General features: G+C 37.5%; 3 protein-coding genes and 1 long non-coding RNA gene across 4 annotated transcripts; 2 read left to right on the top strand and 2 right to left on the bottom strand.

Annotated features, from left to right (window-relative positions):
* Positions 1–1,751: 1,751 nt before the first annotated feature.
* On the bottom strand, positions 1,752–3,140 carry LOC148718358 (mitochondrial import receptor subunit TOM7 homolog). Its single transcript, XM_088740720.1, has 3 exons — positions 2,929–3,140; positions 2,746–2,794; positions 1,752–1,964 (listed from the first exon to the last, which is right to left on the bottom strand). Exons 1-3 carry the CDS (start codon positions 3,029–3,031, stop codon positions 1,949–1,951), a joined length of 168 nt encoding a protein of 55 aa, XP_088596846.1. The 5' UTR covers positions 3,032–3,140; the 3' UTR covers positions 1,752–1,948.
* Positions 1,991–13,440, top strand: LOC148718357 (uncharacterized). Its single transcript, XM_088740718.1, has 3 exons — positions 1,991–2,821; positions 12,318–12,514; positions 13,183–13,440. The coding sequence occupies exons 1-3, from the start codon at positions 2,723–2,725 to the stop codon at positions 13,256–13,258; spliced, it is 372 nt and encodes a 123-aa protein (XP_088596844.1). The 5' UTR covers positions 1,991–2,722; the 3' UTR covers positions 13,259–13,440.
* Positions 13,441–13,756: 316 nt separating this feature from the next.
* On the bottom strand, positions 13,757–17,826 carry LOC148718356 (uncharacterized). The gene is made up of 4 exons (XM_088740719.1): positions 17,670–17,826; positions 16,268–16,467; positions 14,769–14,902; positions 13,757–14,137 (listed from the first exon to the last, which is right to left on the bottom strand). Exons 2-3 carry the CDS (start codon positions 16,426–16,428, stop codon positions 14,773–14,775), a joined length of 291 nt encoding a protein of 96 aa, XP_088596845.1. The 5' UTR covers positions 16,429–16,467; positions 17,670–17,826; the 3' UTR covers positions 13,757–14,137; positions 14,769–14,772.
* A 1,379-nt stretch (positions 17,827–19,205) lies between these two features.
* Positions 19,206–21,268, top strand: LOC148718355 (uncharacterized). The gene is made up of 2 exons (XR_015994260.1): positions 19,206–19,468; positions 20,162–21,268. It is a non-coding gene; the product is annotated as an uncharacterized LOC148718355 (long non-coding RNA).
* Positions 21,269–21,438: the final 170 nt, after the last annotated feature.

Raw genomic sequence — 21,438 nt, 5'->3', positions numbered from 1 at the left:
ACTAGCCACAGACTAGTAGAAGTTCAGTTTTGGCCAATGGTTTTTTATTTCCATTAGCCACTTTGGCTAATAAACAAACTGAAACTGTTTTAACATCTGAGTTGTCACTAACTACTTGGTTAGAAGTTGAAAATTTAGTGTCAAACCCTGAACTAAGCTCAATTACCAGTTGCTGTTCGGGAACTGGCGCCTGTGCTCCTCCGCAAAGCTCCTCCCTGAAGCTCCTCTGTCTCTTCTTGGGGAGGAACAGTAAAGACCGGACCTAAGAAAGCAGCGGAAATTGAGCCTAGCCCTGACCCTAAAGAAGCCCTTGACTTTAAACAAATTCTCTTCGTCTACACTTAAGGAAATGTATGGAGGACAGTATGGAGAATGTGTGTGCTGATGATACGGTGGAATTGGTTGAGGGAGGGATATGAACTTGCAGTGTGGAAATACCAATGCATTTGGGTAATTCTTACCTCTGTAGTTGTAATCAGACATAATGAATGTTCTTTGGTTCAGTTGTTGCTGAAAATACTTAACCCTTTACTCCCTAACATCAGTATGCATATTCTCCATACTGTTCTCTATACATTTCCTAGGGTGCTGATGAAGAGAATTTGTTTCACAATCAAGAGCTTTTTCATTTGGTGATCATTTCCTTGATTCTCCTGATCTTAATGTGGGATTCAGGGGTGATATTGCAAGGAGAAAATTAGATGCTAGTCACTCTTAAGAGTAAAAGTTGTAAACTCTCTCATTTCCAGCATGTACTAAAAAATTTTTTTCTATTTTTGAGTGTTTAATGGATCAATTGTTGAGTAGGAACTTCTGGAGATGAAAGAGGAATATAGACCAAAGGCAAAATTCTCTGAACAAACATGGAAATTTGAAGCAACTAGTTGCAAATTACCTTTCAACCCTAAATGTGACTGGCTTCTAATTTCTCCTTTCATAAAATCCCTGAATCAAATGTAAAGATAATGAGAATGCAAGAGGTGATCAGCAATTCTACAAGCTCCTGATTGTCAAACAAATTCTCCTCATCATTACCACAGGCAGTGTGGAGAATATGAGTAAGTGTGGAGTGGAACTGTAGGAGTAGTGTGAAGAATTTCTTCAAAGATTGATCTCACACTGATATGAATACTTATGCTAGGGTGTAAAGAGTTAATAGAGAGCTCAAGCACAAGTGTTCTTGAGACGCGAACGGCAGTCGGTAGCTAAAAAATTCTCATTCCTGAACCTCACTTAACCTTTTTGGTCAGAAAAGTTTGGCTTCAAATGCTAAAACGATAACCTCACTGTCAATACAATGGTGTCAGCCCTTAACGAAACCCCTGATTACTGACAAAAATTCCAAACAATCATTTGTAAGTACTATGTGAAAAAGACATGTCTCAGTGCCATTGCCTGGTTTATCTAATTATCTGGCTCACGATATTTACAACATTACAAAAATGATGAAGATCACTGAGATGAACTGATCTTTTCTTTTCTTCATAGTTTGCACATTTTTCCCATTGCTTGCACAGTTTCATCCCCGATCCCCAAAAACTGAGTGCTTGTATCAGGGTTCATGACTTTGTTGAACTTCAGCCTCCAGTAATAAATGAGTAAGGAAAGGGAACCAAATTGAACACTGAGTCTTATGAGCCCAACCCTCCCCTCTGAGCTCAAAAAGGGTTCAAAAGGGATATCAAAATACTAGGGGAAAAAATTTCAGAGCAGGCTCATTTTCCAAAATAGCTAAAAGATTTTAAACAACCTCAACATCATTTGTACATTTATTTTTAAACCATACATTTTTTTCAGTGTTGATTCGTCTAAGAAATATAATACACTTTTGCATCCTGTTTTGTCATCAGCTTGAAATATTAATTGTTAAAATCCATGTATTGCATCAGCTTAGTCAACCCATGGGTCTTGTTCTTGTCTGTCATTAACTTCACAAGGTTGACTTGATTTATGCCCAAAGAAGGCTGACAATGGAAAACAAAAAAGTAAATTTATATCCACTTTTTTTTCTATACTTTTAAATACTTTGTGCCTGCGAACTGTTGACCTGAATACAATAAGTCATATATGCATTTTGATTGGTTTTTACCTATGATCTACTAGAAGACACACCCACAGATGGCATTTCCATGAACAGGTTTAGTTTATTCATTATGTCTAAAACAAAAAGATTCCCTGTTATGGGTCTGCTGACAAGTAGATCACAGATGATCTCAAAATCTGATAAGAACAGCAATGACAGATCCGGCTGCACCTCTTTATTGTTCTTACCACACTCTGATGTCATTTGTGTTCTGTTCCGGAACAGACGCACAAAAACGTGGAATCTATTTGTTAAATAAATATTCTGTAATGGCTAAAATAAGGTCGATCAATAATTTAGTTACACACCCATGGAATCCTTACAAACTTGTCAAATTCTAGCCTAATATTCATTATGCTGAAGGAAATTAGTCCATAAGAAAAAGCGTGGGGCAAAACGTAGCCAAATATGGAGCTTTGTAAACTATCGGTCAAACGAATAATAAGATATGTTCTTTAAATCATATAACTTCATATATCATATGACTTACTTCAATTACTGTTTGTGGACAACAAAATCGGGTGACGTACGAGAAAATCAACTCGAAAAATGAGGAAAAGAGAGCAGAAATTATTCTCGGAAGCCACACAAACAAGTTACCACTGACCCTATAAATTGGAGTGTTCTTACACGCGGTTGATGATCGCCACAAAGTGGTTTACCTTAACAAAGTTGGCTCCGGCATCCCAGGCTCTCCACCTTGCTTTAGTCCTGAAAAAAAGGCCAGACCGTGCACTAGTAAGTACCTTAGTATCCTTTAGTTTTTCAAAGTTCATTTAGTGCAATTCAGTAGCAGGAAATATTACCGAATACGAGCTATGCTGCAAACACGTGAGTTAACGTACCAAGATATATAATCAGCGGGATAAAACCCCAATGAAATGCTGTCTTGCTAAATTTTATGACATTCTGGACCCTCTTCTTCGTTTCTGGCCTCATCTTAACCATTTTCGGCGGAAGGATGAGTTGTAAAGATTATTGTAGATGTATTATGTAGAATTTCAAGGCTGCGTTGCTGCTAATTTTAAAGATGGCGGAGTTGACCCAGAAGGCATTTCGCGACCAACGACTGTAGGCCGAACCACAGGCAACCCAGCTGAACTGTTTTGGCTCTTTTTTAAATGCTGATCCTCATAAAGCTCTGTGATATTCTTATGGTCCCCACTTCACTGGCAGTCAATTTTCTTTAGACCCTCCCCCCCCCCTTCGAAGTTTGTAAGAGACGACTGATCTCCCCTCCATTCCTCCAAAAGACATGTCATCTTCAAGTGAAACCCCCTCTTCTCACCACGCCCTTGCAAAGGAACTGCAGCTGTTTTTAGCTCTGCACTCCAAATGTTGCCGTATTGAATGAAAATGGTAAAATTTATGCATTAGATGAAGAAGTATTTCAACCACACAGCGGGAGTTGTTTCCGATGCCGAACTATCACTGCCATGCAAGGCATTTGTCGTACCTGTTTGCACGGCCTATGAGAGTAACAGCGTTTGAATGACTGACTTGGCCTTACTTGTCCTTACTGCCTCTCCCTGTTGACTATTTTGCGTTCTAAAGGGCACACAAAATTTCTTACGTGCAAATGGGAGATGTGCTACAAACCTATAAGGATTTTTTAGTGCTGTAAGCGGCGCTGAGAAGAAAAGTGATTAAATTATTCCATTGGCGTGGGCCATAATGCGTTTAGTTCTGATCGGGATTTTGATTTAGTAAAAATCAAAGAAAATAATTTAACACTACTCTCGTTGACTCTTACGCCATGCGACTTATTAATTAATCAGTGAATTAAGCTTCTCTAATATTGTTTTACTTACAAGCCATGCTACTTATCAATCAGACAGTCAAGGTTCTCTGATATTGTTTTCCTTACAAACCGAATAATATCGTTTCTGACGATTGATGTTAGAAAAAATGGAAAAGGCACTATCGATACAAGGGAGCTTAACCATTTTGAAAAGTTTTATCTTTTAAAACCACTTGAAATATAAGCCGCCACCAGGACAAATTGCCACTTTGTTGCCGATGAAATGTATTTGGGATCTCGATTTTTACGACCTGAATCAAATCGAGAACGCTGTCGTTAAGTTTTATTGCAAATTTAGTGCCTGAGGCGAAATACATAAATTGCAAGCTTACTTGAATTTTGTTGAGACTGTGGGTACTGGAGACGCGTTTAATATAAGTCAAAAGCAAAGTGCTACACTTTTACTTCAGTGTTACAGAGTTACAGACTGAAAATATTTTAAAATCATTTTCCAAATGAGAAGTAATTGTTTGTTGAGAAAAATACTGATTTAAGAACCTTGCCAAAAGTCTTGATCGGAAAACAAGCCTTCTCCTGGCCTTTTGGTATATATGCTGATGATTTCATCGTTTTACTGTTATCCGCTTTGGCGCAATGATCGATCATATGCGGTGCGGTGGCAATAATTTTATCAGTTTTTTGGAGTTGAAATCAATTGAAGTTAATCAACTAAAACTGTACCATTGTTTTATCTACATTTGTTTTGTGGTAGCATTTGTGCATCTCGAGAGACTAGCTATTTGAATTGGTTCCTATTTAGATTTTGCGGGGTCGGGAAATGAAAACAAAGGGAATTTGCAAAACAGGAATACAATTGGGAGCAAACAAGTCTCTCTTACGTGTTTCCGTTGGCGTAACATTGAAACAATACTGGCATAATAAACGGGAGAAAAACCAAATTTCTACTGCCAGGAAACTATTACACGCACGCATTACAACAGAGAGCAGCTGACATGAACAAAGTTGTTTACTCTTTGAAACCAACTAAAGCCAAGTGAGATCTTAACTCGCGGCATAAATCAAAGCAGACTTTATCCTCTTTGAATACCAGGCGAGGGAAACGTGACAGAAATTTTCATACCTTAGTTGAAAAAAGAAACGGTATGTTCTCAGTTTGTTTAGTTTGATAGACGCAAGTTTCAACCCGTGAGGTGTTTCTCTTTAATTTTCGCTTATACTCATATTTGCGCCCATAATTGGCCTCTGTTGAAAACAAAAAAAGCGAGCTTTTGTACATATCGACTGAAGAGTCATTGCCTGAACACTCTTCCTAAGTATGCGAACTTACTCAACTTCTATTTAGCTACTCACGAAGTTAACTTTACACAAAATGCACCTTATTTCAACTAAAAACGTGGTGATTAAAATTCGCACCGGCGAGGTTTCTGTTCCAGCGAATCTCCTACGTTTAAATTAGGGAGCCGTTGGTTCAAAGGTTGGTGTCTGATACGACATGAAGATGTCGATATACTTCAAAGCCATATATAAATTCAAACAGTGGTATATTATTTTCTTCACGCCTTTCTTAATATATTTTAACACTCCGTTATATGCATATTTTTTTTCCTTTTGAAACGATACACTTCAGCTGCGTTTTCGATGTATCCAATATCATCACGGAAAAACGAAGCCCTACTGACTCGCCCATTTATATTAAAACATCTAAAATTTTCTCTGTCTTCGTAATGCATTCTTTTTGAAAAGAAAATCCCTACATGGAAGAAAACAAGCTGAGAGATTGAAGGATTTCTTTCAAAGTGGGAATGAATGCGACAGTGAATTTCCAGTTCAAAATAATGGCGAACACACGAGCTATATCAAAATTTGTTTGATATTAGTACAATGATCGCAAGTTTCAGACCTAACTTTTACAGATTGTAATCGCGTCGATAATTTTCTTTAATTCAAAAATGTCGACAGGATTACTAGCAAAAACCCCTGCTAATTTACGTTTTTCAGCCGGTTTTTTTTTTCTTTCTCACCAAGAAAACTTTACCCACGTTAGAATCGCCAAGAGACTTGATAATTGTAAAGTATACTAAATTCATCTTTTCTTATCATTGTAAAGTTTTAATAACTGCTCAAGTTTCCAGTGACGAGAATTGCTCTAAATAGTCATCAGTTTTGCCATAATAACCTTTATCGTTCGTGTTTTTTCTTTTAAATTGCGTCCCCATACGTGCATTATATGGATACCGCAAACTCTAGGGGTTTTTCTTCAATTAAATTGATAACAGTTTGACTTGACATGCGCTAGTTATGGAGCTTTTAGCGATTTTCGACGAATATTTGAAAAGCGGTGTTTTCGCAGGGAAGATGAAAAAAAATTCACTCACTTTGTAAGAAATTTCATTTCTATGTCAATGTGTTTCATTTACATTCACCAATTTTATTCATTCACTTGATTTTCCGGCGACGAGAGGAGGTCAAAGCTGGCGTACAAAAGAAAGGCTAGGCATTAAAGGAAATGCTAAACACACTCTTCAAATATGATATCATTTGACATTTGAAACAAACTTGAACTGTTCAATAGTGTTTCCTTCAACACGTGAGAGCTTCCTGTCAACTATCAATTACACTATTTTATTATGAAATGTAAAGAATTGAAAAAAAATGTTTTCAAATTGAATGTAAATGTCGACAGAACACTAAAACTCTAGATAACCAACAGTTTTAATCTCAGGACTGTCATATTATATCCACAGATAAGTGTAAACTTTATCTTTGTCAAACAGGTGTCAAAATCTGGGATAAGGCACAACTTTTTCGAATTCTCACTGAATAGACATCGTATTTCCTCGATCGATGTGAGAATAGCTCTCATTTGCACTCGAGATGTTTAAAAAAGAACTATGTTATTTAAAAATCAAAAAGTGTTTGGGAGGAGTAAATTCGTTATTTTAGTGATCTCGCCTCAGGTATGAGGATTTTGAGTCAGTTTGTTGATCGATTTTATCCTGCAGACACTGGGAAATTTATTCAAGGCTTGAAATAATTTATCTTGTTATCATTTATTGACTTAAAATCAGGTGAAAAAAATTCACCTGGCGAGGCTCAGGGAAAAAGCGGAAGTGGTGATAAAATCTCTGTGAACAGCCTCTAGCTTCAAGAAAGTGAACTCAAGAAGAAGCAGTAACCCAGGACATTATCATGTTATGGCGAACGGATCTAGTTGTCACTTTGTCACCAGTGTAATTTCCATTATCAAAATGACTTCAAAAAAATCTTTGGCATGAATTAATATTTACAAAGATATCTTTTCATTTCCCTCTACTCACAGAGAGCTACTTGAAACATCAATTTTTAAAGTAAACAGATATTTAGTAGTATCGTCAGAATTGGCTTATGTCGGTTACTTGAGTAACAAAGTTTGAGTAATTTTGCCATTCAAACGGGCATTCTACAAAGCTTAAGACCAATCGCTAAATTTGACACCGAAATAACTCGCTTAATTTTCCTTTTTTTTGGTAAATCTTAGGTTTCCTTTCACCGTTCTAGATACATATGTTTTAATTCAGTACTAGCAACATATTCGCAAATGTTTTGGTATTATATCATGGATTGCGCCTTTTGTACGCTAGTGGGATTTTCGATTTCGCGAATGCCTTGTTGTACACGAGGGTATCAGTTATTTTCAATGCGATATTGCTGTCAGGAATAAAACTAAAATAAACCACAAGAATAACTATATGAATCATGTCACTTTCTGCCTTGAAAAAAAAAAAAGGAAATATCGCCTTATATTTCCAATGACATTTGCTCTTCGATTAGAAGAACTTCGTTCCCAGGGCCCAGCTAAGGGCATGTGGAGAGAGAAAGCCTGAGATCGAGGTAACGGGCTATTGTGTGTATTTGGTGGGGAATCGCGAGGGATACTCTTGGTGAAGTAGGTGTTATTAGAATCCTGATACTTTACGACAGAATCAGTTTTATCAGAGCATCCCATGTAGCAGAGCCAACATCACCTTCCCGTTATAAAGAAATTCCATCTACTTCACGAGCTGTAACAGGTGAAATTAACATCTTCCTTCATTTCCACTACCACGCTTAAAATGTGTTTCTCTTCATTTTTTTACCTTTTTGAATCAAACCTGTTTATAATTGTTTGTTTTTATTTTAAGACTTAAGGCAATATGCCATAAGATACATCTTTTGCCGTTGCAGTGAATTTGTTCTCTCAATCGAACTCATTATGCTAAAAAAAAAAAAAAGAAAATATTATATAAATGAAAATATTTTACAAATGAAAATATTTTACAAATGAAAATATTTTGGAGATGAAATATGTATTTCAAAATTGAAAATATTTTAAAGATGATTAAGCTTTTGTGTATTAACTTACCTTAGGATACAATTCTAAATGTATATTTCAAGATTATTGAAAATGTTTTGTTTTAAAAGATGGCTTAAGTGTTTACATGGCAAGATGCTTCAATTTTCAGCCACGGGATATAGGAAGAAGGCCACTGCCCCACGATAACAGACAATTTCAGGCCGATTCGTCTCCATAAATTTTCAGAATAGTTCATGATTCTCCTTTCTCACTCCAATCTAAACATCATCAGTTTCTTTTACGGTACAAACTTTCAGGGTGTTAGGTGAGATTTCCCAAAACTTCGAAATGAAAATTGATGGGAATTCCCAAGTTTCCGTAACGAAATCAATTTTTGTAAGTGCGTATAAGTTACAAATTAAAAAAAAATCTTGTTAGTTTATTAAATGTAATGACGCATGATTCTCTTCCCCGAGGGAGAAAGTAGCCCTCTCCATAAACCTTTCTCTGACGATTAATAAATGGCTCTGTGGTTTTTCATTGTATTTAGTATGAACTGACAAAGCCTACGATATTTGAGGACACCCGCAGATGCATTTGGTCACTGACCAAGATAAAATCATCTTTACGCAAATATGTATGTAATTTCAGTTCCTGACAGAAATATCATCATATTGCTAGTTGAAATGTTGTTACATTATGTGACCTATACGTGAGAAAGTCCTCCTCCGCAATAAGGAAGTTATTAGTACCCGCCCTCCGCGCAAACCCAAACATTTAACGTTTTCGTGAAGTGTAGCTTATTTTCAGGTTGCTTCAATCAAGAAAATCCTCATTGAAGCATTGTGAAACGATACCAAATTAGTTTATGCCCTAACAGATAGTGATTCATCTCCACTTTAATTTTTTTGCCTTTTCGGCCCCCGAACAACTGTCCAAATATTAAAAAAAACAAAAAAAACAAAAGAAACAAAAAAAAAAACTGATTAACTTAGTCGAAGAATGAAGCACTGCCCACGAGTAGGTAGGCGTTTTCATGACTCAGGGCTATGATTTCCTCTAAAACCTTTCAAGAAATTCTAGACAATAGAGTGAGTTGAATAATCTTAATATTCATGACATATTGCACGAAGCAAATTACCACGCCTTCCCTAACGGCTTCAGGTCCATAGAGAGGCTCGAGGGAAAGAATCTATTCGCTATTCAACCTCACAAAGGGATTCTGCACCTACTACTTCGCTTCATGGGAAATAGCTCAATCAAGTTGCCTGAAAAAGTCAATATGAAACTTCCTTGACGTTTTCATCGACGAGTATTGATCAGCTAAACAAAATTAGGAACAACCTAAAATTATTAATAAAAATCACCATGAAAAGAGTCGCTTTTTTTTTCTTTCTTCTCTTTTTGAGCGAGATGGTAGGAAAAATTGAGTTCCCAACATCTGTCTGATCCATTGCTTAGAGATTCGGGTGGCAAGATCATCACCACTATGTATTTCAGTAATAATTCAGTAATAATTTCAGTAATAATTCGCGGTGGGTCAAGTATGATATGATATCTCTTGATAAGAACAGTGTTGCCCATTGAGATCCATTACTCCGTCGGCGTTTCGCTAAGTGCGACACATCGTTAACCGCAGACATCCTTGATGAAAATGAAGAGTCATGATCTATTGAAATTGAGGTTTTCAGAGGCCAACATGACATAAAAATTTCACAAATTATGTTATTTAAAGCCTTCGACAATTGTTCTAATTGAATAATTGAATCAGACCGAGCCAAGCTGTCTAGAAGTATCGTTGAAGCATTACAATTGATTTCGAGGCCTTCGGGCTGTACGCTTCCATCTGTCATTTTTAAGGAGGACGTGCAACTTCAGTGCTCTGTGTAGTGTGAATGCTGTTAGGTCTCTGCGCTCTCTTGTGTGAGTTTGAGTCCTATAAAGGGTAGCGAGCCAGTAAAAGTATAAAACGAACTGGGATTAAGGTAGGTTAAAAAGAAATCGTCGTACACTGATATATTCAAATTCTTGCTCTATTGGGGAACGATTTCAAATGAAGATGTTTCCATTGCTGTGACTTGCTGTGGAAGCTTTTACGCGCACTAAACTATTCAAAGAAAGGACAAAAACAGACAAACAGGGTTTTTCTGTGATAAGAGCGATCAGGATTTGTGGTTTAACTCACATGAACTCATGACTGTTTCTTTTTTTCTCTAATTTATTTTTCTGCTTCGTTTTCCCAGCTATATTTGGGATTTGGTATCCGGTTCCGAAAACAATATTAAACGTCAAACCATTTTAGTTTAATTGAAAATATTCAAATGAAAATTCTCAAATGTTAAAAAAAGAGACTATCAAACTCATCTTAAATTTTCATTCGGGGTGAGAGCGTCCACAGATAAAATGGCATGAAAGCTTGGCTTTTCTATATTCAATTTTTTTGTGTGTTTTTCTTTTCCCCTTTTTCAGCATTGAAAAATATTTGACGTCTGTATCTCGGCCGAACAACCAGTGCCTGTTATTTAATTAAGGTGGCGATTAAACGTTTTTTGTGTAATTTCAAAAGTCTTTTAGAGGTGGTAATTAAGAAGTGCAATCGGCGAATAAAATGAGTCCAAGTTTTTATCGAGCATTTCTTAAAGCATCAGCCTTCAGTTTTAATTTACGCCCTTTCATAAAGAAATGCCTGTCATTGTATCGACTTTTTAACATTCAGGCAAAAGTCTTTTAAGAAATTTACAGTCTAGCCACGAATTATCGGCGTTTTCCTCTTAGATAAATGATCTGACGTTAGAAGCAACCATTCTTTATATAATACCTTTTCACATATGTTTCGTCTATGTTGTATTATCATTATCGGCTCAAATTAGTTTTTTTAATTCTGGCTGGTTGGCATAAGGAATTAGGTTACTTTTTTCCAAAATGAACTCAATTATTGGATATATTGTTGATTCTTTCAAAAGACAAAATGATTTTCGCCGCCTCGCTATGAGTCTTCGGCATCACGTGTCAAGCTGCTGTATAATCGACAAATCAAACCCTCGCTGACCCGAACCTCGCGTTAACTCGAACCGATGGGATGGAGAAAGACAGAATGGATTCAAAGGAAACTATTGGAAAATGCAGACAAAAATATCCGAACTTAAAAACACGTAAATTATCCAGAAATTGCATAGCATTTCCTCTCCCCTCCCCCCCCCCCCCCCATTCGCAATCGTTTTGTTAAGGGTGAACATTTTATAAAAACATCCGTAAAGCTGGTTTGGAAGCTGTGATTGAGCGAACTATTTTTTGAAAGCGCCAGCTGTGATTCTATAAATCACGACTGGTTTATTATCCACGAACCAGTTGTGCTAATAACAGGCTGAAAGTGTGGCCGATGAGAGGGCTTCCTGGCTCATCCCTCCAAACTGGCCCCCACGCTCTTTGCGTAATCGGTTCTTTGAAGTGCGACTGGAGCCCAACCCTTAGCTTTTCAAACATGGACAAGATAGAGAGAACTGAAGTAAATTTCACAGTTTAGTGTCCTTGATATTACAGCTAAATCAAATCTTCTATTGACGAGCACATCTGGATTCGACAAAACAAATGTTGCCGCTTATTGAATAGAGGAAAGCTGGTGCTATCTTTTAATCTTCCCACCTGCGTGGAAACCAGCCCGTGCGTGGTCAAGATTTTCGAATCGTTAAGGTGTGAACCAAAATAAAACGAAAGTACAACGTGAAAAGAATTTTGCTCCACAATGATTTCATAAAGTAGAGCAATTTTCAATTGAATTTCCGAAGTAATCCGGGGTTTCACTGGTTTCGCTTTACTTTGCTTTGTGATTGGTCCAGAAAGCTCGTACCGCTCTCTCAACCAATCAGATGCAAAAACCAATCACGACTTTGTCGCCCGCGTTTTCCCGCACTTTAGACAGCTTGGTTGTTTTTACACTGAGTTCTCATTGGCTCTAGAAGGTATCTTCTTTTCTTCTGATTGCCCGTCGTGATTAATTTGGCTTTGGTTTTACGACACTTAATCGCAAAATGTTGTAGCTTTCTAAATAAGTGTTTTGTTTCTGAAAGCCCACGTATGCAAAGCATCAACAGTTAAGCATTTACAAAACAAGACGAGCAGATGTTTACCCACATCTTCTCATCTCCTCTTTTTTTTTTCAGGGAAATATCATGAATAGGACAATTCTTCTTTCCTTTTTGATGATTTTGATAATTGTACTGAGCCTCACCGCCGAATGCAGGGCGAGAGGGTGCGACTATAGCTTCGGTAACAAAAGAGTTGCTGCTCGAAAGTGCAAGAAACACAAGAGAACGAATGCCAGGTTCAACGATGAGATTTCAAGGTTACAAGTCGCAAGGTGAGCTGTGTTTATGGCTTGAGGACACTGGGCCGGGTTCCAAGTCACACAGCGGCAAAGGTCTGCGTACGTGCGAGCAGATTACTATGAGCGTTTCAATTTTCTTTCGCTTATTTTGCGAGACAGCGGTTGTTTCTTAAGTTTCCCTTTGAAATTTTGCGCGGGAAAATGACGCACGACTAGCCAGAAACGATCCCCTTGCACATGCTCGATGTTTGACCTCTAGGTTGGTCAATCGATTGATTTACAAAATTCACAGGCGTGGCAGCAAACTGATTTGAAGTGCTTTAAGTCCTGTGACATTTATCAAGAGATAAGGTTTTCTAATCAATGAGGGGCCAGTCATTATTTATCGGGATCGGAGGATTTTGGAGAGGAGTCGCATGGTTTATAAGGGGAATGGAAGGGGAGGGTGGGGATTAGTCGTGGCTAAAAGAGGTAGAAGGGGGGAATAAAACAAAATTGGCAGTCGATGAAGGGGATCGTTACATTATCACAGAGCCTAGTGCGGGATCAGGTAAAATTCACTTGGTCACAACCAAAATCATCCGGTCCCCCCCTTCCCCCACCCAGGTGACAATTAATGACTGGTCTCAAAGTTTCCAGCAGAAAAGGAAGTTTCATTGTTCATGTTTCCTCTGTCAAACTTTCTTGTGCTTAATTTTCAGGAATCTAGATAATAGAGTGAGCAATCTCGACGACTTATGGAAACTCTATGAAACTGGGGCGGCAAGAGAGGAATGATTCGCTTGGAAAAACGTTCATCGGCTCGTGTCTATTACTGCGTGCAAATATTTTGATTGAAGAAACTGAAATGAGGTCTCCAAGCCAGTTATCATATCATTTGCATTACAACACATTTTCTGTTAAGGCGTATTGTTATCAATCTGATCCACATTAAATCGTCATTCATACCAAGCAAAGAAGTTTTCTTCGTGGTATATACATTCAGTGTTTCTTTTGTTTGCGTGGGGTGTACGCAAGGGAAATTCGACGTGGGGAGGAGAGGTACAAACTTTGTCTCTGAAAACACAGGGTGGGGTGGGTTGTTGGTATTGGGTTTAGGCTCGGAGAAGAGAAATCCTCGAATTCTTTAAGGGGTATGTACTGTTCTGCTCTCCATTGCCCTATCTCCCTTTTCACGCTTTGTTTTAAATATCCAAGCGCGTTTTCATAACAAGCTCTTGTAAAATTATACTTAATTAGCGAGAGAAAATTTAACACGAAAAATCAAGATTGTGCTGACCTTCAAATAATTATTTATTAATTCTTCGGAACGGTATTGATACAGCAAATACAACTTAAGCAAACTGTTCACAATAACCGTTTGAAGGAATTTGAATGTCGTTAATTAAGATTAGATTGAAAACGGCGAATTTACAAAAGAACGAGTAATATTCGATGGAAATAAACTAATAAAATGAAAGGAACATTTACCAGCATTAACGAAGGAGAACCAAAAATTAAGTGGATCTTTTTAAAAGTTTTGCTTTGGTATAATGTTGATTTGAATTTTTATCCTAATGCCTATTTCAAATGATCTGTTAATTCGTTAAGATCCAGCTGTCATTCCTTTTTCATGAATATGTCCTTGCCATTCGTTCCTATTTATTCCGATGGACGCTAAAAAGAGAAAGTTGAATACATTAGTAAACGAATCTGTTAACCAGTCAGTCATCTATTACCTCAGTTTGTCGGTACTATCAGAGAAACAATGAGTCAGTCATTCGATCATTTAATTTGTCAGTAAGTCACTCAATTTAACAAATAGTCAATCCTTCGTTCAGCTAGTCAATCAGTCAATCAGTCAGTCAGTCAGTCAGCAAGTCAGTCCGATAGTAGGTCAGTCAGTTGGTCAGTCAGTCAGTCAGTCGGTCAGTCAGTCGGTCGGTCAGTCGGTCGGTCAGTCGGTCGGTCAGTCGGTCGGTCAGTCGGTCGGTCGGTCAGTCGGTCGGTCAGTCGGTCGGTCGGTCAGTCGGTCGGTCAGTCGGACGGTCCGTCGGTCGGTAGGTCGGTTGGTCGGTCAGTCGGTCGGTCGGTCAGTCGGTCGGTCAGTCGGACGGTCCGTCGGTCCGTCGGTCGGTAGGTCGGTCTGTCGGTCAGTCAGTCGGTCAGTCTGTCAGTCAGTTAGTCTCACCGACAATATCATCTACCTCGGCCCATTATCTGGTATATAATCGCCACTTTTCCGCACATTAGAGTAGGAAAAAGAAAAGAAAATCCGAACAAAATTGCTCAGTTATTTTTAACTAACCCAGTCATTTTCCACAGCCGCCAAATCGACATTGGTACTGCCTTGGAAAATCCTTTGTTTGGAAATTTGTTTCTGATCCATCGTCAGCAAACACATCTACTTCTCTGTCGTCTTCATTTGCAATTTCCATCGGGCTGGAAATATGAGAAAAAAAGATAGGTTTTTATGCAACTCGTTCTTTCACCCTTCAAAAAGTGTTACCTAAACATTGTTTAACAAAATTAAAGACAGCGGATCAGGGAGAGTAGCTGGGTGTGTCGCTGATATTCTTAACACCTTTTTCACTTCTTCTGGGATCTATTACTGTACAGACTCATGACAACATGGAATCTATTTTATCATCCAACTAGACTCCGTAGAGTACAAATATCGCCATAGACGAGTACAAATATCATGCGGTATTTGTACCCCAGAGAACCGGTTTGACAGGTTTTCTCGCATCGCAAAAGTGGCATGAGTGCGATCACACGCTTTGGTGTTTTCAGTGCCCTGACCTTTACTGGGCCAAACTTTGTATCAAGGATTTGATTGAACAGTATTTTCAAATAAATGCGGCTATGGGATTTTGCCCATAGCCATTTACTCCAATTGTTGATTGGTTATAATTTTTCCCGGTAAACATAGCTCAGGCAAGGCAGCATATTTGGGTTGTGCATATAATTTATAAGGGAGAAAGGGCATGAAGGAAATATTTGCTTGCAAATAGAATTTTTATGCTTCTTCTTCCCATTGTGTACTTTTTATTTCTTTGGGGGGCCTGGGACTTGGGGTGGCATTTATTTGGATTACAGCCAATACCCTTTAGGATACTTGTGCTTGCCAAGTGACCAGGCTCCCATGTGAGCGTCAGGTCGTTTCATCTTGACGGTGGTTAAAGACGTGTTATTTCATCCCTCCTCCTCCCCTTGTCCCAGCCACTCCCCTTTTTCAGATCATTAGAAGTTACGAAAAAAAAAATGGCGGACAATTTGAATGATATTTCTGACAACGAAGAGTCGGAATGGCTGAAAAATATAGATACAAGTTTATTTAATAAATCGAACGAAGAAAAACGACTAGAGGACCTGGAAACTTCTTCAGTTATTAAAGAAAATAGACAACTCGACAACGCGCCAATTCCGTTCCGCTTCGCATACTTCTGTCACGCACTCCCCGTAAATAAATATCCGCGAAATTCGCCCGCACTGAAATAACAATTTTGCGTGTTGGATAATAAATAACTTATTAGACGTTTTGTTGAGTAGTATCGTTGAGTATTTTTACTCGTTATTTGTATTTTGACTCGCCCTACGGGCTCGTCAGAATACGGCACAACTCGTAAAAATACTCAGCGATACTACACAACAGAACGTCTAATGTGATATATTTATTATATAATAGGAAAGCGAAACAATTATCAGTGATGACGTCATCTATGTGTCTGTCCCTTAATATATCATAAGTAAGAACCAATCAAAATGCGGGTATAATTCAACTCATCATATACACTAACATATTACCTGCTATAAGAATCTGCATCAAACTGCTGTTCAACAGCACTGTCCTTTTCTTCAACCGTAGATCTTCTTGGTAGCCACTCCTTCATTGGAAAAGCCTCGTTTACATGAACAAAGATCAAGAAACAGACCAGGGCGAGTGAGAATCTGACCGACGATACCATGATGACGTAACCTTTCAACAGCCAATTAAAAATTTCTAACTGGGTAAAAAAAGAAAAAAAAATTAGCACATATTGCGTCGGTCGTGCGAAAAAGATACATTATGGCTAATCATCGATTAGTTTTTCACCTGTGAAAATCAACGGAAAAACTATCTGCACAATAAAATTATGGAAATTAAAGATTTTTATTGCCAGAATCAAACGATTGCATAAGTTTCCGACGCATTAGACTGTAGATATCGTTTTACCAAACTTAAAAGGCAAACGTTTTAGCTTTTAGCAAACACTGACTCTAATATTTTAATTCGCTTTCATAACTAACGCCGACATATAACTAATCATAATGGATGTACCCAAGTTAAAAGGATAATTTTTTTTTTTGGCAAAGATGTTGACTTAGAAGCATTCAAGAAATTTAGTCGCTGAAAAAGTATTTTCCAACTAGATCTAAAAACCGTGTTCGGGAAAGTTTTGTTTCAAATAGACTCTTTCTTTTACGATAATATGTCGCTGACAAAAAGACTAAAATTTATACTTTTGTCAAAATGTGGATTTTAATGCATTTAAGAGATTTGGGCATGGTCCTGATGAAAGTTATAAAAGCCGTGTTCGGGCGACTTTTGTTGAAAATACTCATAGTTAATGTCAAAAATTTGAATTAATTTTTTTAAAAGACCTGTCGCTAAAAAAAAGATTCAAAAAGTATGAAATGTTATGTGAACGCTTCTCATAGTCCAATCAACTAGTTCGTACAATGGTTCAGGTGTTGTCCTGAAACTTATCCTTATAGAATTTGTAACCGTGATTATGTTAAACTTGTAAAGTTTGACGGTCAAAATACATCCCTCGAAACCTTTCAAAAATGCGGCAAGAGTGAGGGACATTCCTTAAATCCGAACATACGTCAAGAATCTTGTTATGCAAAAAAAAAAAAAAAAAGCTCGAGGACAGGGCGGTGGAAGATTTGTTACTTATCACAAGAGTTTATTTCACTCTCGAAATGACAGTCTCTCTTGAAATATCCCCTCCAGCTTTGCCTCGTTAGTTGGGTATACAGCTTCAACTAGAATTTATTTGTAAAGCTAAGAAGTTTTTCTTTAAGATAATATACGAAAAATTGCCGGACAAGATTATGTGCCTAGTTTATTATACACGTTAGAGCCTGTCGGAGTGAAAAATAATCTATTTAAATGATAAAACTAATTATTCAAGTTTGTATGAGATGAAAATCTTCAACATACCAGGATAGAGTGAGTGTTTGATCCTGTGTAGATGTATAAGGCAAGTCTTTAGTTTTCTCTCCTTTTTTCTTTTAAGCGAGTCGTACGCTCACCTCTTTGGCAAATTTAAAAGTGAAATAGTAAAGTTTCTGATCCGTATTTAAACCCTATTTTTAAGCTAATCCATCTGCTAAGAAATAATCTGTTTAAGGAATTTAAACATTTCTTTTCATTTCATTAGTTCCGGTGTGCTCCCAACAATGGCGACAATTTTTTTCCCTTTCCCAAGTTCCGAAGAAAATCAACTGTCGGTGTGAATTCTAGGCAGGAGGTTGAGGGGAAGGGGGAGGGACTAGTTAATTTAAGCCTGGATTTTAGGGGGTGATGCAAAGGGTTTTCTACCCATTATTCTACCAACTTCGTAACAGATATGATGTGATAAGCCTCCACCTCCCCCCCCCTGTAAATTTCTTATAAACCTTCAGTAAATTAACAACACTAGGTGTCCTCTTTGTTTCAATTTGGTGATTGTTCTCCGACGTTTAAGCTACCAAAAGTCGGCTCTCTCAAGCTTGGTAATTTATTTTTTCCACCTTTCATATTTGTTTAGCGCGAAAGCCGTCACGGTGTGGCAACTATAATCTGTCGACTACGGGACACTGAAAGGAAAACCTTCACAAATGTCGACTATGGAAGCACATCTCCACCCTGTTAAGACAGATCTTTCCTGTGAGATTTTTCTATCCAGATGATTTTCCAAAACTGTCGAGGGAATTTGATCTTCTTTAAAACTGTCCTCAGGTTTGCTAACATCCTGGTGCTAAAAGACGGCGGTCATTGCTAGAGTAACTTTTATCCAGGAACACTTAAGTATTTTGGAAGTTTAACTTGGAGATGTGTTCCTGTTTTAACAGCTTTTGTTATTTAGAACAAAAGTGACAGTTTTCTTCCTCCTTCGTAATTTCTGTTTCTTGCAAAGCAAAGAGACGTAAAAATACAACACCAGCGGGTTTGTCTCCTGGCAAAGTATCACGAGCGCAGTGAACTTGGAGGCAAAAATTAAAAATTTGTGCAACTTCGAACTTTCGAAACGTCTCGTTTGTACCCTTTTCAGACTTTGGTTTACGGAATCGTGGTTATGAGAGAAGTAGAAAAACGGCAGGTGTAATAAGCTTTCTATGCCGTTTACTCAAACTTCAAATCGACAGTTCGTAAATTGCTTTTAGTTTAATTAGTTCGTTTAGTCCGGCTTGATCAAAATTGATAGTATGCCATGCACACAATGAGCTTTTTCCGGTGAGTATGTTTCTTTTTCTTTACATCCTTAATCATTTCAACATCTGCTGCCACGAAAGAGCTACTTTAATTTCCATCTGTCCTCCTTAGGAAACGAAATGCTATTTTTGTTGGCCTAATCAATAAAATAGATAATAACTTATTCAAACAAGCCTTTTCGTCTTTTCATCTGTCTATTTGCTAAAGAGTATTGATTGAGCATTTCCTAAAGGTACTAAAACATCTTTCTTTTTATAAAGTTTTCCCCAAGCGTGGGTAAAAACAAATTATGCAAAATTTAATGATTGGAGTCAAGTTCATAATCCACAATTTTTACTTTGTTTGAAAGGCGGCAAGAATAATTGGTTCCAAGGTTCTAGTCACGAAACGTTCTCATTAAAAAGAACTTTGGATCGGTCACTCTTCAGTGTTCTCGAGTATAATTGTGGATAAGAACGTGAAGAGTGTTTCCAGTTCTACATTCACTTACAGTGCAACGATTGATGTTAAAATTGAACAAACTAGACTTTTATCCTTCAATTGAGGTAAATTAACAAACACATAAAATGTCGAACTTGTAATTCCGTTTTGATTCTAAAAGAAGTGAAAAGTTCCCGTACGAAGAATGGTAGCTTAATGCATGTAGGATGAAAAGAAAACGATATATATTTTATCGTTTATGTCCAAACAGGACTGTCACGGAATAAAGTTTCACAAGAATAACAGACAGAAAATGAAAGAAATGCAGATTAATGGCGACGAAGCCTTGTAAAAATCATTAACGTTTGTAAGCTCAAGTTCCCTCATTTAGTACAAGAAAAATGATCTAGACAACAGATATTAACAGTTTTGAAGAATAACAGACATTTTAAGTTTATTTGTTTGAAGGATATGAAAGAAGAAGAGCTGTGTGATCTCAGGAGTAAAAGAGTTGAAAAACTTCGAACCCTGCAATTGATAGAAAACTGAAATCTGTCGAACGATCGTTTTGCATAATTGTAGACGAACGGAGTTTGTGTGTCTTGTGTGCTGTATCCATTGATTTGGTTGTTTCTTATAAATGTATTTTCAAAATTTTGGAGGAAGGACATTTAAAATAGATAACTGCTTTTCATTTGGGAGTCACTGAGTTACTGTAAAAATCGTATTCATACTCGCGAAGTCTATTCGTTGTATCGGGGACTGCTACGTAGAAGCTCTCACTTCCCCAGACCTTTCTCTTCATTTCAAACTCATAGATTTGAAACCATGCCGTCGTTTGTGTTAAATCAAAAGAGGTTAGTTTTATATCTTCTTATCATCAAAGCTACACTGTGATATGAATATAAGTTAGTTAAACGTCTGGAAATTATTTTGTTAGTGTTGAATTGTTTTTATGAGTTGATGTTTTGTGGCAGAATTATTCAACGCTGTTGACAACTTAGAAAAAAAAAATTGAAAGAACTTGTACGTAAGAAAATAAACTTAGCACCAGGTTTCTTTTTTTTATTTTTTATTTTCTTAGACCTAAGATCATTGAGCATTCTTGGGTATATCTAATTTTGTAACATAGTTTTCTGAAATTTTCTGTTTTTTTTTTTTTTAGTTTAGTTGACGAGAAACAATAATATCATTGGCCGAGGTGGAAAGCTTGAGCCCCAGACCGGACTGGACAATGAGGATCTTAAAATAACTCGGGAGAATATGCTGGCTTTGCCATGACAGCTCCATAACGTTAAACCACAGGCAGCCCAAGCTTGGGCAACCTGTGGTTAAACGTTTTAGTCTTCTCGGATGAGGACGATGAGCCATAGGTCCTGTTTCCACTATCTTACGTTCGGTGCTGGTTAGCTGGGGAAAAAATTCACGCACTTTCCAAGAGTTGGAACTGAATTTATAGTGTTGTGCTCTGGCCTTGTTGGCCGAAATTGGGGGCACCTGCAAAATTTCTCTCAAAAAATTGTAAACTTCTTAATGCAGTCTGGTTAAAGTCCTTCGCAAAGTGTTGCGTGACACGTCAGAGGATAGCAGTATGGATAAGGAGCTAAATAAAAATGCCACTACATTATGGCTTTGTTTCAATTCGTTCTCTGATTGGTTTAGAAAACTTGCAGGTTGCCGAGATGGGTTGGGGTGTAAAGAAAAACTGCACATATTCTGTCATGACCCTCTCATCCCCATGCTTGTTCTTCTTTGTCTCTGTGACTCATTTAGATCGAGTTTAGGTATTGAGGTTAAATCTGGTTACTTTGACACAACAGGGGTCCTATGACACAGTAGTGCTGCAAAGTGAATGTTCTCCCTTGTCAAGAGATCTTAATTACACCTGCTTTTTATAAAAAAAAAAAAAAAAAAAGAAGAATGAATCCCGTCGAGGTAGGTATACTCTTGCTCACGTTTTTATTCATAATTTTCTTCTCCAATGTATGAAGTTTGAGTTTCATTGAAATTCGGCTCATATCGAGTTCTGCCTCGCGTTGTTTGTACCAGGTCTATTTTTCATTTTCTTTTTCACACCAAGATGACAATACGACAT

The sequence above is a fragment of the Stylophora pistillata genome, chromosome 12 (genome assembly GCF_964205215.1).
Source record: "Stylophora pistillata chromosome 12, jaStyPist1.2, whole genome shotgun sequence".
Lineage (NCBI taxonomy): Eukaryota > Metazoa > Cnidaria > Anthozoa > Scleractinia > Pocilloporidae > Stylophora > Stylophora pistillata.
The sequence above is the reverse complement of the archived record's forward strand: the minus strand, read 5'-3'. Positions and strand labels throughout refer to the sequence as shown.